This window comes from Podarcis tiliguerta (genome assembly GCF_965153285.1).
Source record: "Podarcis tiliguerta genome assembly, chromosome: 5".
Taxonomy (NCBI): domain Eukaryota; kingdom Metazoa; phylum Chordata; class Lepidosauria; order Squamata; family Lacertidae; genus Podarcis; species Podarcis tiliguerta.
The window spans coordinates 34,020,330-34,039,814 of record NC_139538.1 but is presented as its reverse complement, the minus strand read 5'-3'; the positions used below and the strand labels follow the sequence as shown (position 1 = coordinate 34,039,814).

Sequence of the window (19,485 nt, the reverse complement as noted above, 5' to 3'; positions counted from 1 at the left end):
TTTACGTCTGCTATTGTTTTAAAACACTACTTTCCCCCTCTCAGAGTTCCTCTCTTCTTACTCCCATGCCATAAACGTTTCTCTGTTTTCTCTCCCCTACCTCACCCTTACTTTATGCAATTCCGGGATTGTGATGTGGCACTGAAATCATTCAGGAGTGATGACAGCCCTGCATTTTTATGTAAGTAGAAAGAAGATTATGATGCAGATAGGACAGAACATGTCTTGATTCTTTTACACCAATTATACATATAATTTACACATGTATAATTTTGATGACAGTGCATGATTGCCTCAGACATAAGTGAGTGCTTAATTAAAAAAACCCAAGTGCTAGTGAAGCTCAGTTCAATTGGAACTGTCAAATTCCATGTATAATTCCATTTAAAATGGACTCTTCTTCCCTCCCTAGACAGGGAAGAGAACAATCAAAAAATAAAAAAATTAAACCAGATGGAGAATATTACATCAGTGCTCCAGCATCTGTAAGCTCCCTTGTCTTCCATGCAGAATTGAAAGTTTTGACTATAAAGCCCCAAAAGTTTTAAGATTAACATGCAATAGAGATCAAATGCTTCTATGTGCCCTGTCACAATCTCCTAAAATCCAGGGCCGAGATCATCAAGAATACCCTCTGAATGATACCTTTGAATGATATTGAGCTAACTTTGGGGAGTTTGAGTTAGGCCTGATGAGCTGTTGGAGATTCCCGCCCCCCTTTTAATCCAATTTATTTTTATTCCGTGTAAATGTAGTCTCTAAGCAGGACCTGGAGTGAAGCTGGAGTGAACCAGCATGGATTTAAGGTGTATAGGCAAAGTCACTGAGAGAGACTGAATGCTAGCTTGACTCAGGAGCAGAATACTCTTAAGTGGAGCTACTACTCGCTCTCCTCCACAGCCATCTCCTTTTAGTTTTGCTCTACACAGTTCAAAAGCTTTACAACTGACTCTGTCCAATGCTGAAGAATGTTTATACATCTACTGGGAATAGAGCAGCTAGATTGCAGAGGCCGATGACATAATTATGTCAACCACAAAGAATTCTGGGATTACAGCTGTAAAGAAATGGGTCTGAAACCCTTTCTGAGAACATTCAATTTGGATGGGTGGAAGAACTAATGACTCCATTAAAACAGAAGTAATGCCGTCTATATATAAACTTGCTTATGCAGGATTTAAGGAAGCAAACAAACAATGCTGTTATTTGGAGTCAGTGTTTCGTGACCATCAGCTAGGCTGGAAAACTTGTCTCCAAGTCTGTCAACACAAAAATGTTAACAGCAGTAAATTTACCACTTGAAAAGCAAAGCAAAAGAAATGCCAAGGAATGATAACATAGCATCTATATCTAGGGAGGTTCTGCTTTTTGGAAAAAGTGGGTCACTGGAATTCCTACAGTGGGCCCCATCAGTACTGCATTCATTCTGTCCATTCAGCTCCTACTTTGCTTTCCTTCTTAATCCCGTCTCTAGTGGTTTTAACCTGTAAAATACCTGTCAATCTTCATTCAAACTCTGTGAGCTAAATCATTGTTATTATAGACTGAAGTGAAGCAATGAATTGCCAATGGCGGCCCAGTGAACTAGAGGCTGAGCAGGGATATGAAGCCCATCAACAGACACAAACTCTTTCTCATGAACTACACTCTCGCTGATTCTTTCCTTGTTCCTCTGCTTAGAAACTAGTCACACTCTCGTGACTGAATCAGGAGAGGCAACGGCTGCCTTTCTTGCTGGACCCATATCCATAGCTGTCAACTTTCAGATTTGAAAATAAGGGAGCAGCAGCCTCACCTGTCCCGGGGACAGTCAACGGGATATCTAACAATCCAGGATAGCAGTGGGAAGCAGCAGGAAAAGGCGCTGGTATAAGGAAATTTCCCGCAAAAAAGGGGAAGGTTGACAGCTATGCCCATATCTGCCATGCTTTACTCAGGTGTTCATAATCCTGAGGTCAGACTACCGTCAGACATTGTAGACAAAGTTGTCCCTGAAGACCGAACTAGCATGGAACATCCCAGCTAGTTGTTGGTATTCCCAAAATGTAACCCCGTACAGCCTTCTTTGTACAAGCCAAGGTGTAGCAGCTTCATCCATAGCTTCATCCTTAAGATCAACAAAGCCCTCTAGGCTACCCTACTTGGCCCTCAAGACTCTCCTCAAATGGCAACTCTGCTGCTCCATGCCCTCTCTGAGAACTTTTGCTTGGCTGGAATGTGTCCTTGAACTGTGATAATAGCTTTTGTAAGTCTGGATGGAGAGGGGTGTGTGGAGAAATGTCTGATTCTCAGGAGGCTGCAATGTAGAAAGGTAAGAGTTTCCCCTGTTGCTCCACCTAATTTTACCTCTGGACGTACCCACTACTGCCATATGGCCCCCAAAACATTGCCTGTTCTTCATAGCCCATTGCAGAATTCCAAGATTGTTTTGGTTAAAGCTATCATTTCAAGAACATCTCCTATTACCTGGTAGAGAAACCTGAAGCCAGACCCTGATCATTTGCTACACTCTTTCCTCTGGGCCTGTGACTCCCTATTTTCTATTTCAAAGTGAATGCCTCTCTCCTTTCCACTGCAACAACTTGTCTAAAGGGATCGAGGCTTCTTACATTCCCTCATCTCATACTTGTTTGTCTGTCCTCAGATCCCTTCACCCCAAACAGCTGGTCGTTCCACACACTTTATGGGAGTGCAGCTTGCTGTTCAGCTAAAAGGCAGCTGGAAATATTTTATATAGTGGGTGTTGTTTGTGGTGGAGGGGGGTGGAGAGTGATAGAGAGATTCTTGTTCTTCAGACATTGCCTTGATTTGTGCTTAAATCAGTCAATAATGCGAACTGGTCAGAAGACACGAACTACTTTTTCTTTTCTACATTATTTCCCACACTATCAACATTTTTACACATGCCACAGCTTACACGAGAAGGGCTCAAATGCACTTTGAAATGCGAAAATGGTCTTATTAGTTTGGTGGGGGGGGGGGGGTTGTCATCCATTCCTGAGCCTTTGGGAAAGGACAAGATAATAAAACAACAGAACAAATGAAAAAAGGTGGACTAAGGTGTGTACTGCCACAGAATAAAAAACGAGGTGAGACACTGTAACTCCATAGCACAGAGGAAGAGAAGCAAAAGTCTCAAAAAGCGATGGCAAGGGTCAACAAGCTAAGTCAACCTATCTGGCACCACAGAGCATGGGGGATTTCTTTCAGTAGGACACACAAATTAAGATTCTAGCCGACGAAACATAAAATAACGGCTGTGATTGCTGAGGCTGCAGACTGTAGAGGACCTACATTAGCTGAAGTAGTTGGGTAGAAGCCAGCGTCATTGAACAAATGGCACGGCACACTAAAGAGAAATGCACTGAGCCCAAGAGTGGTTTAATATCTTAATGGCAACCTTTCACACATACCACAAGCAGGTATTAAAACAATCTCCCTTGACTTCAATGGGAAAGATATTTCTGCAGTTCAACATAAAGCGCGTCTCCCCTTTCCCCCCCTTTGCCTGCAAGTGTGGTGAGCACTTCTGCTAAGTACAGTAAATGCTTTACTTAACCTTTTTCCCCAACAAAGTAAAAATAGCCAACTTTCCATTATTCACTGCCAAGTTCTCAATTAGCAAAAAAGGAATTCTTTATGTTAATGCATAGCCTTTGCCTAGCTATTTCAAAAATGTTAACCGTTTCCTAAAAAGTGAGCACGGCTGTTAATGAAAGCTGCCTCAGGGTAAATGAAAGCTACCAGCCTGGGTTGTTTTCTTTATTTGAAGATGTTTTCCATAACTACCATATTTCTCGTTGAATTATACCAGGTGCACAGTTGGTTGCAAAAGTGGATTTCATGGAAGAAAGGCACACAATTCCTGAAGCAGGAATGGAAATATATTAAAATACTTCTGAAAGATAAGTATTTTAAAATATATATATTTTAAAAAATGCTAAAACTGAATAGAATGGAATTATGTGTAAAGACATGGGGAAATGGCTTAAATGGACAGATCTGCTTATTTCTTAATTTAACTTAAATGTTAAACTAGCTATTCTATTCTGTGGGTACCAGTTTTTTCAACACCCCTTGCAAACCAGACAGATTATGAATTTAGCTCTTGGATTCTGCCAGCTAAAAGCTGTAAAATTATTTGGTCACAGTGACGAGCTGTTCAAGGCATACGCTCCAAGCCATGGCATAGGACAAAGGCTGCCTCTCCTTGCTCCTGTGAGCTCTCGGAATGTGACAAGCTTCTTGGCTAGCTAGATGCAGCCACCATCATGAGCTGAATTTAGCTTTTGACTCATCACTGCAAAGCAGCCTCGGTTAGAAATGAATTGCAGATTTATAGATTGTAGAATTGAAAGGGACCAAGAGGGTCATCTAGTCCAACACCTTGCAATGCTTGAACCCACGACCCTGAGATTATGAGTCTCATGCTCTATCATCTGTGCTATCCCAGGCTAATGCTTTTCTAAAGTATTAATTCAGAGGGCTGTATCAAATTCTGACCTTGGATCTTTGTGTACAGCAGTGGACATGAGTGGGTGAGCCCTGAGTCCAACAGATAACATAAACATTGGGTCTAATGCACTAAGTTACGAATATTAAGAAGTGCCCTACAGAATCAAACCCAAGACCTATCTTTTCCAGCACTGGGATTCCTACAATGGCCAACCAGAAGGCTCTGGGAAGCCCACAGCAGGCTGTGAGGTGAACAGTACTTGCACAGTGTTGCTCCTGAACAATTGATGTCCCTGGAGAATATAGCCATCAATATCCAATGATAGCATTCTCAATTGTGAGTTTGTTTAATTCCCTTTTAAACCCATCTGTGTTGGTGATCAGTGCCACATCTGGTGGCAGAGAATGCCAAATTTTAACCGTGTGTGTGTGAGAGAGAGAGACAGAGAGAGAGAGACAGACACACACACAGAGAGAGAGAGAGAGAGAGAACTTCATTTTGTGTGTCATGAATCAAAGATAACAGTTAAGTGAAGCTAACTAGGATAAGTTAAAATTTGTTAGGGGCTCAATCCTCCCCCAACCCATTAGATCAGAGGTAGGCAATATTTTGAGTTCCCACCTTGTGGGCCAGCTCTGAGCCAGCTGCAGTTGGGGCTCAGGCTTTTAAAATAAGATTAAATCTCAGTCTATTATAGTGCAGCGGCTGGAGTGCCAGACTAGGATTTGTGATACCCAGCTTCAGAGCCTCACTCAGCCACAAAGAACGCTGAGTGACCATGGCCTCAACCATTCAGCTGCGGCTGCCTCACATATAGGGAAGAACCATGTATGTTACTGTGACTTCTTTGGAAGGAAGGAAGGATAATAATATACTAAATAAACACATCTTTGTGTTTATTTAGTATCTTTGCAAATTAAAGTGAGGGTTTTTTTATGAAAAGAAACAATGAAGCAGAGTATAAGTATTATGAAATAAATATGCTCTCTCTCTGAACTAGGAAATGGTTACATCTGACATGTCAGGTGGTGCAATAGGCACTGTGTCTGGCTGTTAACCAGAAGGTTGGTGGTTTGAGTCTTCCCAGGGCAGGATTCTTGCACTGCAGCGGGCTGAACAAGATGACCCTCAGGGTCCCGTCCAACTCTATGATTCTCTTACTTCTATCGTTGTTCTTTCAGCTGCAAGTCTATAGTAGAATATTGTCTATAGTAAAATATCATCCAGGTAGACCAACGGCAGTTTCCATCTTAATTTCTTTCTCTATCCCTTTGAGTCTTTTCCATACCCCAAACCAACAGAATAACCAAAGTTATGCAATGAAATTACCCTGTCCAAAGCCATGTGATTTATTTTTATTTGCATTCTTCCAGATTAGCCTAATCCTTGTTTTGAGTCCAGTTGCCATGTTGCTATGTTGACAGTCATGCTGCGCTTCATGTAAGAATAGCCAGCTGCCTCCTATAATTTCTGACCTATACTTCAATCTTTCATATAGGACTTTTCAGTTTATGGGCTCATGTGTTATATATTGGCAATGTGGTTTTAAAAACAACAACAGCATGGTGGGAAAAAAAATGAATATCACACTGGAACAGTCTTATTCCTCAGGTAAAAATATTCTATAGAGCAAAAGTACATTTTCTATTTTGAGCGCTATCCTCATTTCCAGAACTGAGTTTCTGAAATCTTGATAGCTGGAATTAAAAGAACGTGTTTCACCTAAAAAAAAACTTTGGGCAAATGTCTTAAATGGTGGGGGGAGGGGAGGGGAATCACTCATGAAACAGTCCCTCAGTGTGCCAATGGAAAGTTCTGGAAGTAAAGAGTTGAATCCAACAAATTAGTCCTGTTAGGCTTCTGCTTCTGCGATGGAACTTCCCCCCTCTCCCCTCCCTTCACACACCCCAAATCTGTTCTGGGTTTCCCAAAACAGTCTGGAGCAGATTTGGGAAGGGCACAAAGGATGCACAGGAAGAGGAGAGAGAGAAATAGTTTCATTGCACAAGGAGAAGCCCTTGGATGGGACAATACCTTGGATGCAACCCAAGTTATCTACTTTAAGTAGTGACTGGTGATAAATATGAGTTTCTGTTACAGCTGTCAGCATACATTTTAGCTATTTATTTGCCATAAAAACAGTTGAGCAAATAAATAACTTTGTATATTGCATGCTTTTATATTGTAAACCGGCCTGTGAATGTTGGATGAATAGTGTTATATTAACAGTATCTCAATGTAGGCACCTTTTTACATATACTGAAGGAAATGCAAAATAGCTTAACATTTAATATACAAAAGCTACTACTAATTGCTAGAAGAAATATTATTGTATTTGTCATTCTCCATTACAGTGAAACACTAGAAGCAAAAGAGAGAGCTCGACAATTACATAGTCATGCACTTAACATGCAGCTCATTGATTAACATCCTGCTGCTCATGGTCACTTGATATTTTACTATTCACTTTATTGTTTATGGTTGGCTTTTTCTTGAACTATTGTTCATGCGGTCATTAGGATGTGATTATAGGGGTTAATGTTTTTGTTTGCCATTATGCTTTTTATGTTTGTGTTTTTAATACTGCAAAATATATTTTTACATTTGTGTATGTGTGTGTGTTGTGTGTGTGGTATTTCTTTTGTAAATGAAAAGCGGTATTAAAAATATATAATGATCCATCAATCAAATCTAGGCCTTCCTTGGCCTTCTCACTGAACTCCAGTTTTTTCTGTGGAACCATAATGACTACTAACATTCTGATTTACATATACTCCTCCTCAAGAAGTCTCTTCATTTCCTTTTGAAAGATTCCTCCTTGTGAGCTTTTTACCAATTGCCTAATATTGATAAGCATGTGAGAAAGGAAGAAGGCCCCATCAACAACTGATATTTGCCTAAGCAGTAGTAAACAATAGTTAGAGACAATGCACATACCAAAGGTTAAAAGTAGCAGCAGGAAGTTGAAAACAAATCTGAACACAATACTTACAGTTGCAGACAGGTGGGGTCCATTCAGCTGGGCATGCAAGATGGCGTCATTGATTGAATTCCGGATACCCAAAAGTGCCGCTTCTAGATCATGCGATCCAGCCATTTCGTTAGTGAGATACTCCAGGGTGTAGATATATTCCCTCCACTGAGAGTCCAGTTCAGATATGCTGGCAAAACAGCCCCTCATGACATTGAGACAATATCCTTCACAGGGTCTGATCAGAGTCAGACCTTGGCAATGTGGGCAATACTGCATCTTCACTAGGGCTCTGCTGCATTCCTTTGTCAACGTGGCATGTTCAGTAGCATTCAGCACTTCAATGCCTATACCCAGGGCCTGGTTGAATGTCCTGCTTGCCCAAAGAGACTTTTCCAACTTTGTAACTGCTTCTTTAGAACAGAGTCCAAATGGATTTATATCTTGCCGCGTTAGCCGCAGGCACTCTGTATACTCCTCTGACAGACTCGCCATGCCGGGGTTGATTAGGCGGCTGTAAACCAAAGGGAAGAGGCTGTCGAAGAACCGGAAAAGGACACTTTCCACTGTGGTCTGAGCGCCCAAGAGGTAGAGAGAGATGTCTGTAAAGAGCTCTTTGACAGGCTCTGCTGCTTCCTTTGACATGGATCTGTAGACAGTCTCAAATAGAGAAGTCGTATGGTTCTCAGCAAAGCGAAGCAAGGACTCAAAGGCCGCTGCAGGAAGAAGAAAAAAGAAACCTTAAAAAGGTGAAGAGAAAAATTGGCTCTTCCTTATCTCAGATCAACAACATGGATTATAAAATTATGCACTTAGTATATTATTACTCGGGTAGTTTCACATTATTGAACTCAAAGGCAGAGATCCCAATGATTTCAACAGCTGCTTGATGCACCCTACTCATGTGTCATTCATGTGCAAGGGATAAGCATGTGGATCAGGGGAGTGCTTTTAGCCCTTCCCCAACACCATGTCTTCTTTCATGTGGTTGTGTACAAAAGAAAGCCCAGCGTATGAGCTCCAAACTCATCAGTAAGGTCTAGGACAGACACACAGCTCAGGCAGTGAGCCTTCCTAACACACAACCAGGCACAACATGTGGTTAATGTAAGAAGTTGACATGTTGGAGCAAGGCTGAAAGCGCAGCCACCACGCCACATGCTTCTAACATGAATAACAGAAGATCAGGCAGTGAAATCTTTGAATGGCTAGAAAGGCTCCCTTGCAAGTGGAATACTGGGAGCATACCGTTAAGCCAGCACGATTCAAGACACTTATCGCAATGGTAGAGTGCATGCTTCTCATGCAAACAGTCCCAGCTTCAATCCCTGTCATCTCCAGGCCAGTCAGTGTAGACAATATCAAGATAGTTGGACCTATGGTCTGACTTGAAATAAGGGAGCTTTCTATGTTCCTGATCGTGTTCTTTCCCTAGACATTTTCAGAACCGTCAGTGGCAGGCTATTCCAAGAATAAAATGTCACACATCTGATGGAGATTCACATTGCCTGGGGGGAAATATCTATATAGACCCAAAAGTAAATTTCTGAAATAGTCCTCAGTCACATATCTATGTGGGTGTCTGGAGCAGTTAATTGATAAAGTGGGGAAATGGCTGTTTTCTCCATCACTTTGGGCATTGTTTTTTCAAAACACAGGCATGAGCACAAGGCTGACACTTGGCAACTCTACTGCCGCCCATGCAAACATCTCTAATACAGAAAACAATAGATATCTAAGTGATTCCAATGAAGTCACCTTGCACCACGCAGTTACAATTAAATCCCCTCTACACATAACAGACGCGGGTGGCTCTGTGGGTTAAACCACTGAGCCTAGGACTTGCCAATCAGAAGGTCGGCAGTTCGAATCCCCACGACGGGCTGAGCTCCCATTGCTCGGTCCCTGCTCCTGCCAACCTAGCAGTTCGAAAGCACATCAAAGTGCAAGTAGATAAATAGGCACCGCTCCGGCGGGAAGGTACATGGCGTTGCTGTGCACTGCTCTGGTTCGCCAGAAGCGGCTTAGTCATGCTGGCCACATGACCCGGAAGCTGTACGCCGGCTCCCTCGGCCAATAAAGCGAGATGAGCGCCGCAACCCCAGAGTCGGTCATGACTGGACGTAATGGTCAGGGTTCCCTTTACCTTTACATATAACAGAAGTTAAGAGAAGGGAGAAGTGAAGCAAAGGCAGAGGGAATGGATGAGCAGAAACATGGCTGTTTTGTTTCCTGCTGAATTATGGGATTTAAAGTTATAGGTACCAAGTGTTCAGCCGGCAGTGTGGCATGCTATACCATTGATGAGAATGACCACAAATAAAGAATGTCACAGCATGCCAAGTCTTCCAGCTGAAGCAGACTTAATATTGTTATAAAACTTCAAAGCAGCACTAACCATTGCTACTTTCATAACCCTTATGAGACTATAGTAATTTACAACGCTGAATGGTACCAAAATCCAAAGAACCCTACCAAAAAAACCCCCAAGAACCTCCAGAAAAAGACAGATTCAAAAAACTCCATTCCCACACAGAGCCTTGGCTCGCCCATTTTCAACTTCAGACAGGCTTTTACAACCAAGCTGTAAAATTCTGAAAATGGGGTTTATAATGGAAAGACTGACACTGTGATAACTGTAATATCGTTAACAACACCGCTCTGCTCCAATAAAACAGTTGGTATTTGCCAAGACATCTCTATTTAATTTTTTCCCCAGTCTAAGCGAAGTCCAAAAACGTTTTATTTGACAGGGGAGGAAAGCAAGCTAATCAGGCAAATACGTCAATAAAATAAAAATAAAATTCACCAAAGTCTGAGCACTCCATCATATATACCCATCACATTCATCTTCCAGCTGTCATTTTCAAATATACTTAATAGAGACATGGGTTTGTTTGTTTTTTGACAGATACAAAGAAAGCATCACATTCTATGTTACAACTAATTCTGCACCTTCAGACTGTCAACACCAGGCATTATTTCAACCCACAGAACTTAAATAAGGATTATGCTAAATAAAGAATTGGTCAGGAACACCTTACATGTGGAAGAAATGGGAGGATACCAGTGCAACGAATGGTTTACACATGTGCGTAGGTGAATCACTCTATCACTGTATGTGTGAACTGTCACAGAAAGACTTGGAGTGATGGTTACCATGTCTCTGCAGCACCCAGAGTCAGTGAGTGAGAAAAGTATGCCTCTGCTCAAATATTTCAATTTATTTGTTTCCCCTGACAATCTGTATACCACATACTTACAGTTTTTCTTACAGTGTACAGGAAGGCTCAGTTCAATGGAGCTAAAAATGAGTGGACTGCATTAAATCAGAAATCAATTTTCTAGCTATTTAGCTAGTTATCTCCTTACCAAAAGAGAATTCCAGGACCATTGAAAGGGTTTTCCAATAGCACTTCTATGAATTCTCTCTTGTAAAATTTCCCCATCTTACAACTTTATTTGTGTGGAAGGTGAAAAAAGAAAAGAGCTCAGTGTGGCAAAGTTCATATGGAGCAGCGATGAGGCAGTGAATTAAATTTAATGCAAATGTTGTTTGCATTAAGTTAGGATTAATACAAACAACATTCATAGGCCCATTATTAATATTTGGGACATATTGTTTGGTCCAATTAAAGGTATTTATTTTCTAAGTAAGGATTATTCTCTAAGGATCTTTGTTGCTATCTGTGGGAACCTCCCATCACATACTTCCTTCTCCTATAAAAATATTATTACCATTATTATTTAATTTTTTAAATTTGTATACCACCCTTCATCCAAAGATCACATTATGAGGCAAAAGTGAAAGGAAAATGTCAACAAGCAGAAATTTTCAGTCATGTTACATATTGTTTTGTGCCATCAGGGGAAATAGTTTCTATTCTTCTAAACTATAAATTGAGGGAATTGAAATGAAATTGCAACACATTTTGGAGAAGACAAGATTTTCTCTTAACCATGTGTACATACTTCAGAAAGCACCCCCTATTTGTTTGTAATAAGAAAAATGAGAACAGCCACATATTCACCATCTGTAGTCCTAAAGGCATTTTGTTTTTTCCATAGTTACAAGGCACCAAGAAATAGTTTCAGACAATCAAATTACTGGAATGATATTTCCATCCCTCTAATTAGGTATAATGGTGCTATGTGCAGATGAATAACTTCTGTCACACACAAAAGAATTCCACTCTGATTTGTACAAAGGAGGCAACTTGCCATCTTGTTTTGGAGTTTTATTAATGATGCACTTTCAATATACCTCCCAGAAACCTTGATAAGCAATTTATCAAACCAACAATCAACCTTGTTAGAAACAGAGGGTGTCAGCTTTTGCTGGCGAATGTAGAAACCTTTACAGCGATTGAAGAACGGCAAAATCACATGTGATTAAACTGTGCAGTTCTTTTAATTGGAAGGCCCTAAGATGTGCCTCCTGGACTTTTAATTATTAGACAGACTGTGCCCCATGGCCGACTTAAAATGTACACATTCCAACAACTGATAGCGCCGGCTTCTCTCAGTGCAGTGCAGCACCTTAGTCATAGCGAGGGATGAGTGAACATGTTGATTTTGGTTTCTCTCAGTTTCTTGTTTTTCCAATCTTAAATTCAGTTCTCAACATCACCTTGTGGTTTGTCTTTTTTAGCTGGAGAACTGAACTGTGGTATTCAGAGAAGTGTGAATGGTTATGCTTTGGTTTGTGAATTGCTATGAAAAGTGCAGATTCAGTAAATTCGCCTTCAAATGTGAACTGAATCAAATTTCTTCCTCAGCCTTAGACAGAACATATATGATGTGATGAAACAAGAAGTCTCAGATTAAAATCTCGCTTCTGTCACCAAATGACTAAGCAATGATTGAGATCTTTTGGTCTCAATCCCCCATCTACGCTATTGAGATAATAAGGCTGATGCTGAGATAATGTAAATGATTTTATAAGGATTACTAATATTTCTTTTGAACGGTCAAAATAAGCTACATAAATTTTATTCTGCATGCGTGTGTGTATTTCCTGCTGCTATTGGCTAAGTTATATATAAACTACACACTAGAAATCAAACAGCTCTTCTGGAAATACACTTTTCCATGAAAGGAATCTTATCTTTACAGCAAATGACTTTCCTCACCACAAGAAAGGTGGATTGCAGCCAAGTAGTTATAACAACATGAAACCCACTTGGTGTTCTTCAAAAACAAAAGGAAACCAAAGGCAAAGCCCTGCCCACAGACACATAGTTTAGGTAAGATGAAAGAAAGTTGGAATGGAAGGAAAGAAAATGTGAATTGTCAACTTTTGAGCTATGAAAAGAGAATCAAGAAACAATGAATAACCAAGAGGAATTTTTAGAAGAGTCTTGGGAAGGGGGGAGAAAATCAATTATTTTATTTATTATTTATTAAATTTATATTGTGTCCTCCTTCCCATAGGAGCCCAGCCTGGAAAACACACAAGCAATAAAATAATAATAATCTAAAAACCACTGCAGTGCAGATGCGGACTGGGAAGGATCTCAACTTAAAAGGCTGGTTGTAAAAGGAAGGTCTTCAGTAGGTGCCAAAACGACAACATAGATTGCATGTGTCTGATATTCAGGGGGAGGGAATTCCAAAGGGCAGGGACCACAACATAAAATGCTCAATTCCTACATTGTGTGGAAATGATTTCCTGATAAGATGGTATCTGCAGGAGGCCCCCAATTGCAGAGTGCAATGATTGACTGCGTATATAAGGGGTGAGACGTTCTTTTAGGTATCACAGTATCGAGCTGTACAGGGGTTTATGCACCCAAACCAGCACCGTGAACTTAGCCCAACAGCTAATTGACTGCCAGTGGACAAATATTAGGCAGGAGATAATGCCACGCATATGAGACCCCCAGTGCCTACATGGTCTGTTGTGCTTTGTCTCCAGTTCTTTAGTATCTAACTTGTCACTGAAGTTCCCTTGAGTACACTCCCAAATTAATCTTGCTCACACTGTTTGTACAGTATACATACATAACGTGGCCAGGTGATCCTCCCTCCAGGCACGGACCACCAAACCCAGCAAGTTTGATCTAGCATATGCCATCAGACTATGGTATTTTATAGATATTATCTTGCAACTGTTTCCACTGGAGCTAATATTTTCTGTGCTAATGCAAATAAAATGTTTTGCAAGACATCAGAGATCCACTCACAACAAAATACAATAAAATTTGGGAGACTTTTGGACCTTGAGTCTAATTTGTTTTCATTTGAATCATTTGGCTGTCTCTTTAACTTAAAACAGCTCAGGGCCACAGTACCTCAATGATCACCTTTCTCCATATGAGCCAACCTGGACCCTGAAATCTGAGGCCCTTTTTCATATGCCCCCTCCATGAAAGGTCCAGAGGGTGGCAACACGAGAAAAGGGCCTTTTCTGCAGTGGCTCCCCGTTTGTGGAATGCTCTCCCCAGGGAAGCTCGCCTGGCACTATCATTATACAGTGGTACCTCGGGTTAAGTACTTAATTCGTTCTGGAGGTCCGTTCTTAACCTGAAGTACCACTTTAGCTAAGTTCTTAACCTGAAGCACCACTTCCGCTGCCACTGCGCCACCAGAGCACGATTTCTGTTCTCATCCTGAAGCAAAGTTCTTAACCTGAGGTACTATTTCTGGGTTAGCGGAGTCTGTAACCTGAAGCGTCTGTAACCCGAGGTACCACTGTATATCTATAGGCACCAGGCAAAACCATCTGTGGCCTTTTAGTAGTGAGTGGGGTGTTTTTAATATATTCCCCCACCCTACTTGTTTTTAATTTATCTAATGGGTTTTTGTTTGGTTGATTGTAAGTTGCTTCAGGTTGCCTTGGGCAAACAAAATGTTTAAATAATAATAATAATAATAATAATAATAATAATAATACAGTCATACCTCGGGTTACAGACACTTCAGGTTGCGTTTTTTTTGGGTTACGGACCGCCGAAACCCAGAAGTACCAGAACGGATTACTTCTGGGCTTCGGCGGTCGCACATGCGCAGAAGCGCTAAATCGCGCTTTGCGCATGCGCAGTAGTGCCAAATTGCAACCCGCGCATGCGCAGACGTGCAGCTGTGGGTTGTGAACGTGTATCCCACACGGATCACGTTTGCAACCCGAGCGTCCACTGTAATAACGATAATAACAACAACAACAACAACAACAACGGGAGAAATTAGCAGAGGTGCACAACTTTTTCCTTTTGGAATGTAATATAAATATAAGCGGCTTTAAAGCCTTAGCCAAGCCTTTGAATTTTTAAAATATACATTCACACTGCTGAATATTTCATGAAAACAGGTCAAAGTCATCCTCCAAGGAGAGAATCCTGTTTAAACATTTTATCATGTGCTCACAGCATGCTTGACATCGCAGCTGATGTTGCGTCTGTGATGCCCAAACACAGCTGATCAAACACAGCTCACCTCTGGAAACTTCATGTCTCAACTGCTGGTCTTTTAAAATGAGCTTCTGGAGATGAGCCAAGTCATTACAAGATTCCACACTCTCTTTGACTATGCATTGGAGGTAGAGGGAACCTCCATGCTGAGCAGATAATGAGTTTGTACCTTGGGGAACTCAGCTGACTTCCAGCATTAGCAGACAATAAAACGGAAACAATGCCTAATGCATGACGCAGAAAAGATTACCCCCAAATTACATACTTGTCTCCCACATAGCATGCTTATTCAGATTATTCAGAATACTTTAGCACAAAACATCACATTCTCATGGGATGGAGTCATTATGATAGAATGGGAAGGGGGGGCCTCTGCGTCAGAGTCCTTGCCTCAGCTAGGATGTAAATGGATTGAAGTGAGATTTATTTTGCCCTAAAAGGGGATAAAACTAGGCGTGTGTTTTGATTTTAGGTTTTCCGTTACCTAACTCCACTTGCTTTACACCTGTGCAAATCAGAACCAGATGCCCAGTGTTTCAGAAACCCAACTTTATAATATCCACAGCCCTGGGAAAGTGTAGTGGAAGATAAGAGAAAGGGCCCCTGGGTCAGGAAGAAAGTGTTATCATAAAGTCTACATATGACTTCCATATGATGTATGCAAAGAAACGGAAAAACCATGCTTCAGTGGAGAAAGTAGATCTTGGCTCTGTTTGCATCAGGGGTTGGGAGCATGTCACATCCCAGATGCTGCTGGTACATAACTCTCAGCATCCTTGACCACGGCCCTTGATGGCTAAGTCTGACAGAAGTTGAAGTCCAACAACACCTGGAGGGCCACAGATTCCCCACCCCTTCATGATACAAAGTCTGTAGGAAGATGTAGCTTTTTAGATGCGGGGTGGGTTTTCACAAGCATGCTGAGTGAAAAGTATTTTCCAAGAATACAATGGCATATAACATGGGTAATCATAGTAGCCGGGAAACTCAGAATCTGCTGAAGGAAAGGAAACTGCAGTGATATGTGCAACTACATAGAAAAAGAGACCCACAGTTTGATGGGATTAAAATCATATTAGCTGTCTATGTTTTCTCAGACTTAAAAAGGAGAGGGGGTAACAGTGATAAAGAAACCTACACCTGTCTACCTAGGTAGGTGGGCATAGGATTGCAACTTTAACAGTACGTTAAAAAAAGAAGAAAACACTATATATTTAAGGAATGTTCTCTGAAGTGGGAAGTGGTGGTTTTAATTAGGTTGCTACCTTTGAATTTCAGAAATACAGGTGTCCTGGGTTATGGGAGGGCAGGTGAAGAGACAGAATGTTCAATGTCAGGCGCAACTCAGCACCTGTAGTTTAGTGTCTTTTCAGACCCTGAAACTGGTATCTGATACAATACTGTCTTCCTAGCTGGACCAGTAATATACTCTCTGGTTAGCAGCACTAACAATGTTAGAGACTATGAAAACAAACATGTGCTCTTTGTTTCTTCAGTGGCCTTTTTCTTAGAGAGAATGTGAGCGTGTGAATATGCATCTCTATGCTCTTACAGAGAAGGAAAATGTGAGTATATGTGTGTGTGTGTGTGTGGATACACACTGTGCATGAGTTTAAATATGCGCATGTTATTAGATACTTCTCATGCTGGTAATATGAAAATTGGCATGTTATTCTTCAATCTTTAAATTTAGCTATAGAAAGAACAAATATGTCCCAAATGTAAAAGCAGTATCAGGGCAAAAAAAGAAAACAGAGCAAGCACCCTGATATTTTAAATCTCAGACTACACAGTGACTTTGAAAGAAGATGCAATGCCCAAAGACTATATTAATTACCAAAAAGAAAACAGAAAAAGAAAAGAAATAAGCGAGCACATTGATGTATTTGTTAAACATTTTCATTTCCCATAAAACCTCAAGACTACATTCTTTCCAGCTTTGTGACTGCTGACAGCAACAGATTTAAAACAAAACAGGATTTTATTTTCACAATCCTCTCTTGTTATTATAGCTTACTATTATAATACTCTTTAACATTAGCAGACCCTACTGTATGGTGCAGTTGCATGGAACTAGCTGGAAGAGCAAGGCTGTTTTATAGAACTGGGCAGAACGGCTTGAATGAAAATGCTCAGAACTAGGTGTCTTTCCAAACTCTTGGTCTACCAGAGTGGTTCACCAGAAAAAAACAGAGATCTGAGCTTGGCAAAGTAGGACCACTAAAGAAACACTTGGCACTGTCGACATTTTGATTTAGTGGCAGTATGGTACTTCATGGTACTTCACACACTATTGAAGGAAATACACTATGGAATTACAACTGCACTTGCCTTGTTTTTTTGGTTTTTTGTTTTAATGAGAGAAATACAGTTGGTTGGTGTATGTCCTTCCGTTTCTTTCGAGAGAGACACTCTGGCTATAGTTGTCCATGCTCTGGTTGTACTCACAGGATACCGCAGGAAGTAGGGGATGCAAGAATCCCTCAAACACTGGGAATGGGTTTAAATGACCTCACCTTTATGGGTTACAGCACTCACAGTTCAGCATGGCTTAGGGTAGGAATGGTACAGTGGACAACCTAGCTATGTGGTCACTCAGCTCATATGCTGGAAACCAAGCTTGGGACCACTACAGTATGGACTGATACTGTGGCTCACCATCAACAACCTGGGAGAGTTGAGGGCATGCTAGCCTCCAAGCTAGGCATAATGCATTTTTGAACATTGTTTTCACTAACATCCATGGTGTCAGGCATACGTCCTCCTAATATATGTTCTCTCTCTCTTTACACATACTTATTTGCAGAACCACATCACGAAATTTGGAGAACTGCAAGTTTGGAAAGATCTTTCGGTTAGCATGAAAAACTGACCAGAAGAAATCACTCCCCTATTCCTATTTGAAAAGTAATGTGGGTAGCAAGTGGGGAAACAGCCTCTTCTGTGGTGCTGCCCTACACAGGTAACACCTTCTTCCTCAGAGAGGTTTGCTACTTTAGAAAGGTGGTGGATTAAAGCAATTCTTTTCTCATGAACTATTAAACTAAAAGAACAAGGGTGATGTTTTATAACCACATCAAAGTTTTTTTATGTTGTTGGATTTTATTGCTGCTTTTATCTTGTTTCATCTTGTTTGGCTTGTTTTATAATTCTGCTATTGCATTTTATGCTGTTTCTTTTTGTATTCTGCTTTACTTTTCTCTGTATCCTTGCCTTCTGAATTTATATTACTAAAATTGAAGGGCGGGGTGTTTATTTATCCAAACAAATATCGTATAAAAACAAAGAATGAAATACATAAAGAATGTTTTCTCATGGAAGATGAGCAGTGTTTGGGACATGGTACCTAAAGAGCAGGGAGTCCTTAGGAAGTCCAGTCCTCTGTGTATTTACTTGAAGACAAGGCCCCAGGCCTTGAGTGGGACATATTCCCAACTGAGCACATAGAACCACAAATTAAAGAAACAAATTGTCTTACCAATTTGATGTGTTTCCATGTAGTCTCTGTAGCAGTCTCTCTGTACAGCCTTTTATAATTGTGGTGGCCTCTTGCAAATGTGTAGTGAGACTGCAATATTAATAATCTATGACGAGAATTTAGTGATTTAGTGATTTTAGCCTTACTTTGTGCCTCTCTATCCCCAAAACCATACTTCTCAGACCTTTATCAGCTGAATGAATCCAGGACTAGTATAAAATATTTCCCATTTGATGAAGCCAATTTTGTGTCTAATTCCAGCCTGCTGCTGCATCAAAGTCAATTGACCGCGTAAGTGTCAGGAATCTAAATCTAGTACTGGCACCAAGGCAGTGAGATTTGTGGTTCAGCAGAGATGTGAATGAGTGTGGGCTCGTCCATGTCAAAACATTCTCAGGCATAGTAATGCTAAGGAACAAAAAGGTCAGTGAAACTTGTGACCGGCTGACTTGGACTTCCAGGAGTGTGTGGGACTACGATTTTCCACCATGTGCCTCTTTCGGCACCCTTCAAATACTTGACCAATCGTGCATCTGTAAGTAAACAGTTGTATTACAAAGTCACTCCAAGTCTCCATTAGTCTCTTTCAGGAAGAAAATTGCTGTGAGAGTGTCCTAAGGCAGGAGGGGAGACGCAAGCAATTGCCAGAGAACTAGCCCCCCTCCTTCTTCCTTCCCATTTTCTCCCATTTTTTCCAGCCCATTTTCAATTCATGGAATAAGAAACTGCATTACAATTACCAAAAGAAATTTGTTTGGTGAAATGGTAACGGCTGGGGTATAGAGTTGTTATTGTCCTTACGTACTTTCAAGATGTGCGAAGTGTATCTGCAAGTAATACTTATTGGGTGCCTGTCCTCCAAAACCCCATGACATCCTTGGCTGGATTATCCTGTAAGTACACTTTGGTGGAGGGACGCGGGCAGCGCTGTGGTCTAAACCACTGAGCCTAGGGCCTGCCGATTGGAAGGTCGGCGGTTTGAATCCCCATGACGGGGTGAGCTCCCGTTGCTCGGTCCCTGCTCCTGCCAACCTAGCAGTTCAAAAGCACGTCAAAAGCGCAAGTAGATAAATAGGTATCGCTCCGGTGGGAAGGTAAACGGCGTTTCCGTGCGCTGCTCTGGTTTTGCCAGAAGCAGCGTAGTCATGCTGGCCACATAACCCGGAAAAAC

At 41.1% G+C, this 19,485-nt stretch overlaps 1 protein-coding gene across 2 annotated transcripts in view; it reads right to left on the bottom strand.

The window, feature by feature from the left end:
- Positions 1–19,485, bottom strand: part of LOC310678611 (glypican-5-like) — a 390,679-nt gene that overhangs the window by 270,041 nt on the left and 101,153 nt on the right. For both annotated transcript variants that reach the window (XM_083442762.1, XM_083442763.1), the window contains exon 3: positions 7,449–8,143. In XM_083442762.1, the coding sequence (XP_083298888.1) occupies positions 7,449–8,143 (695 nt within the window). The remainder of the gene's footprint in view (positions 1–7,448; positions 8,144–19,485) is intronic.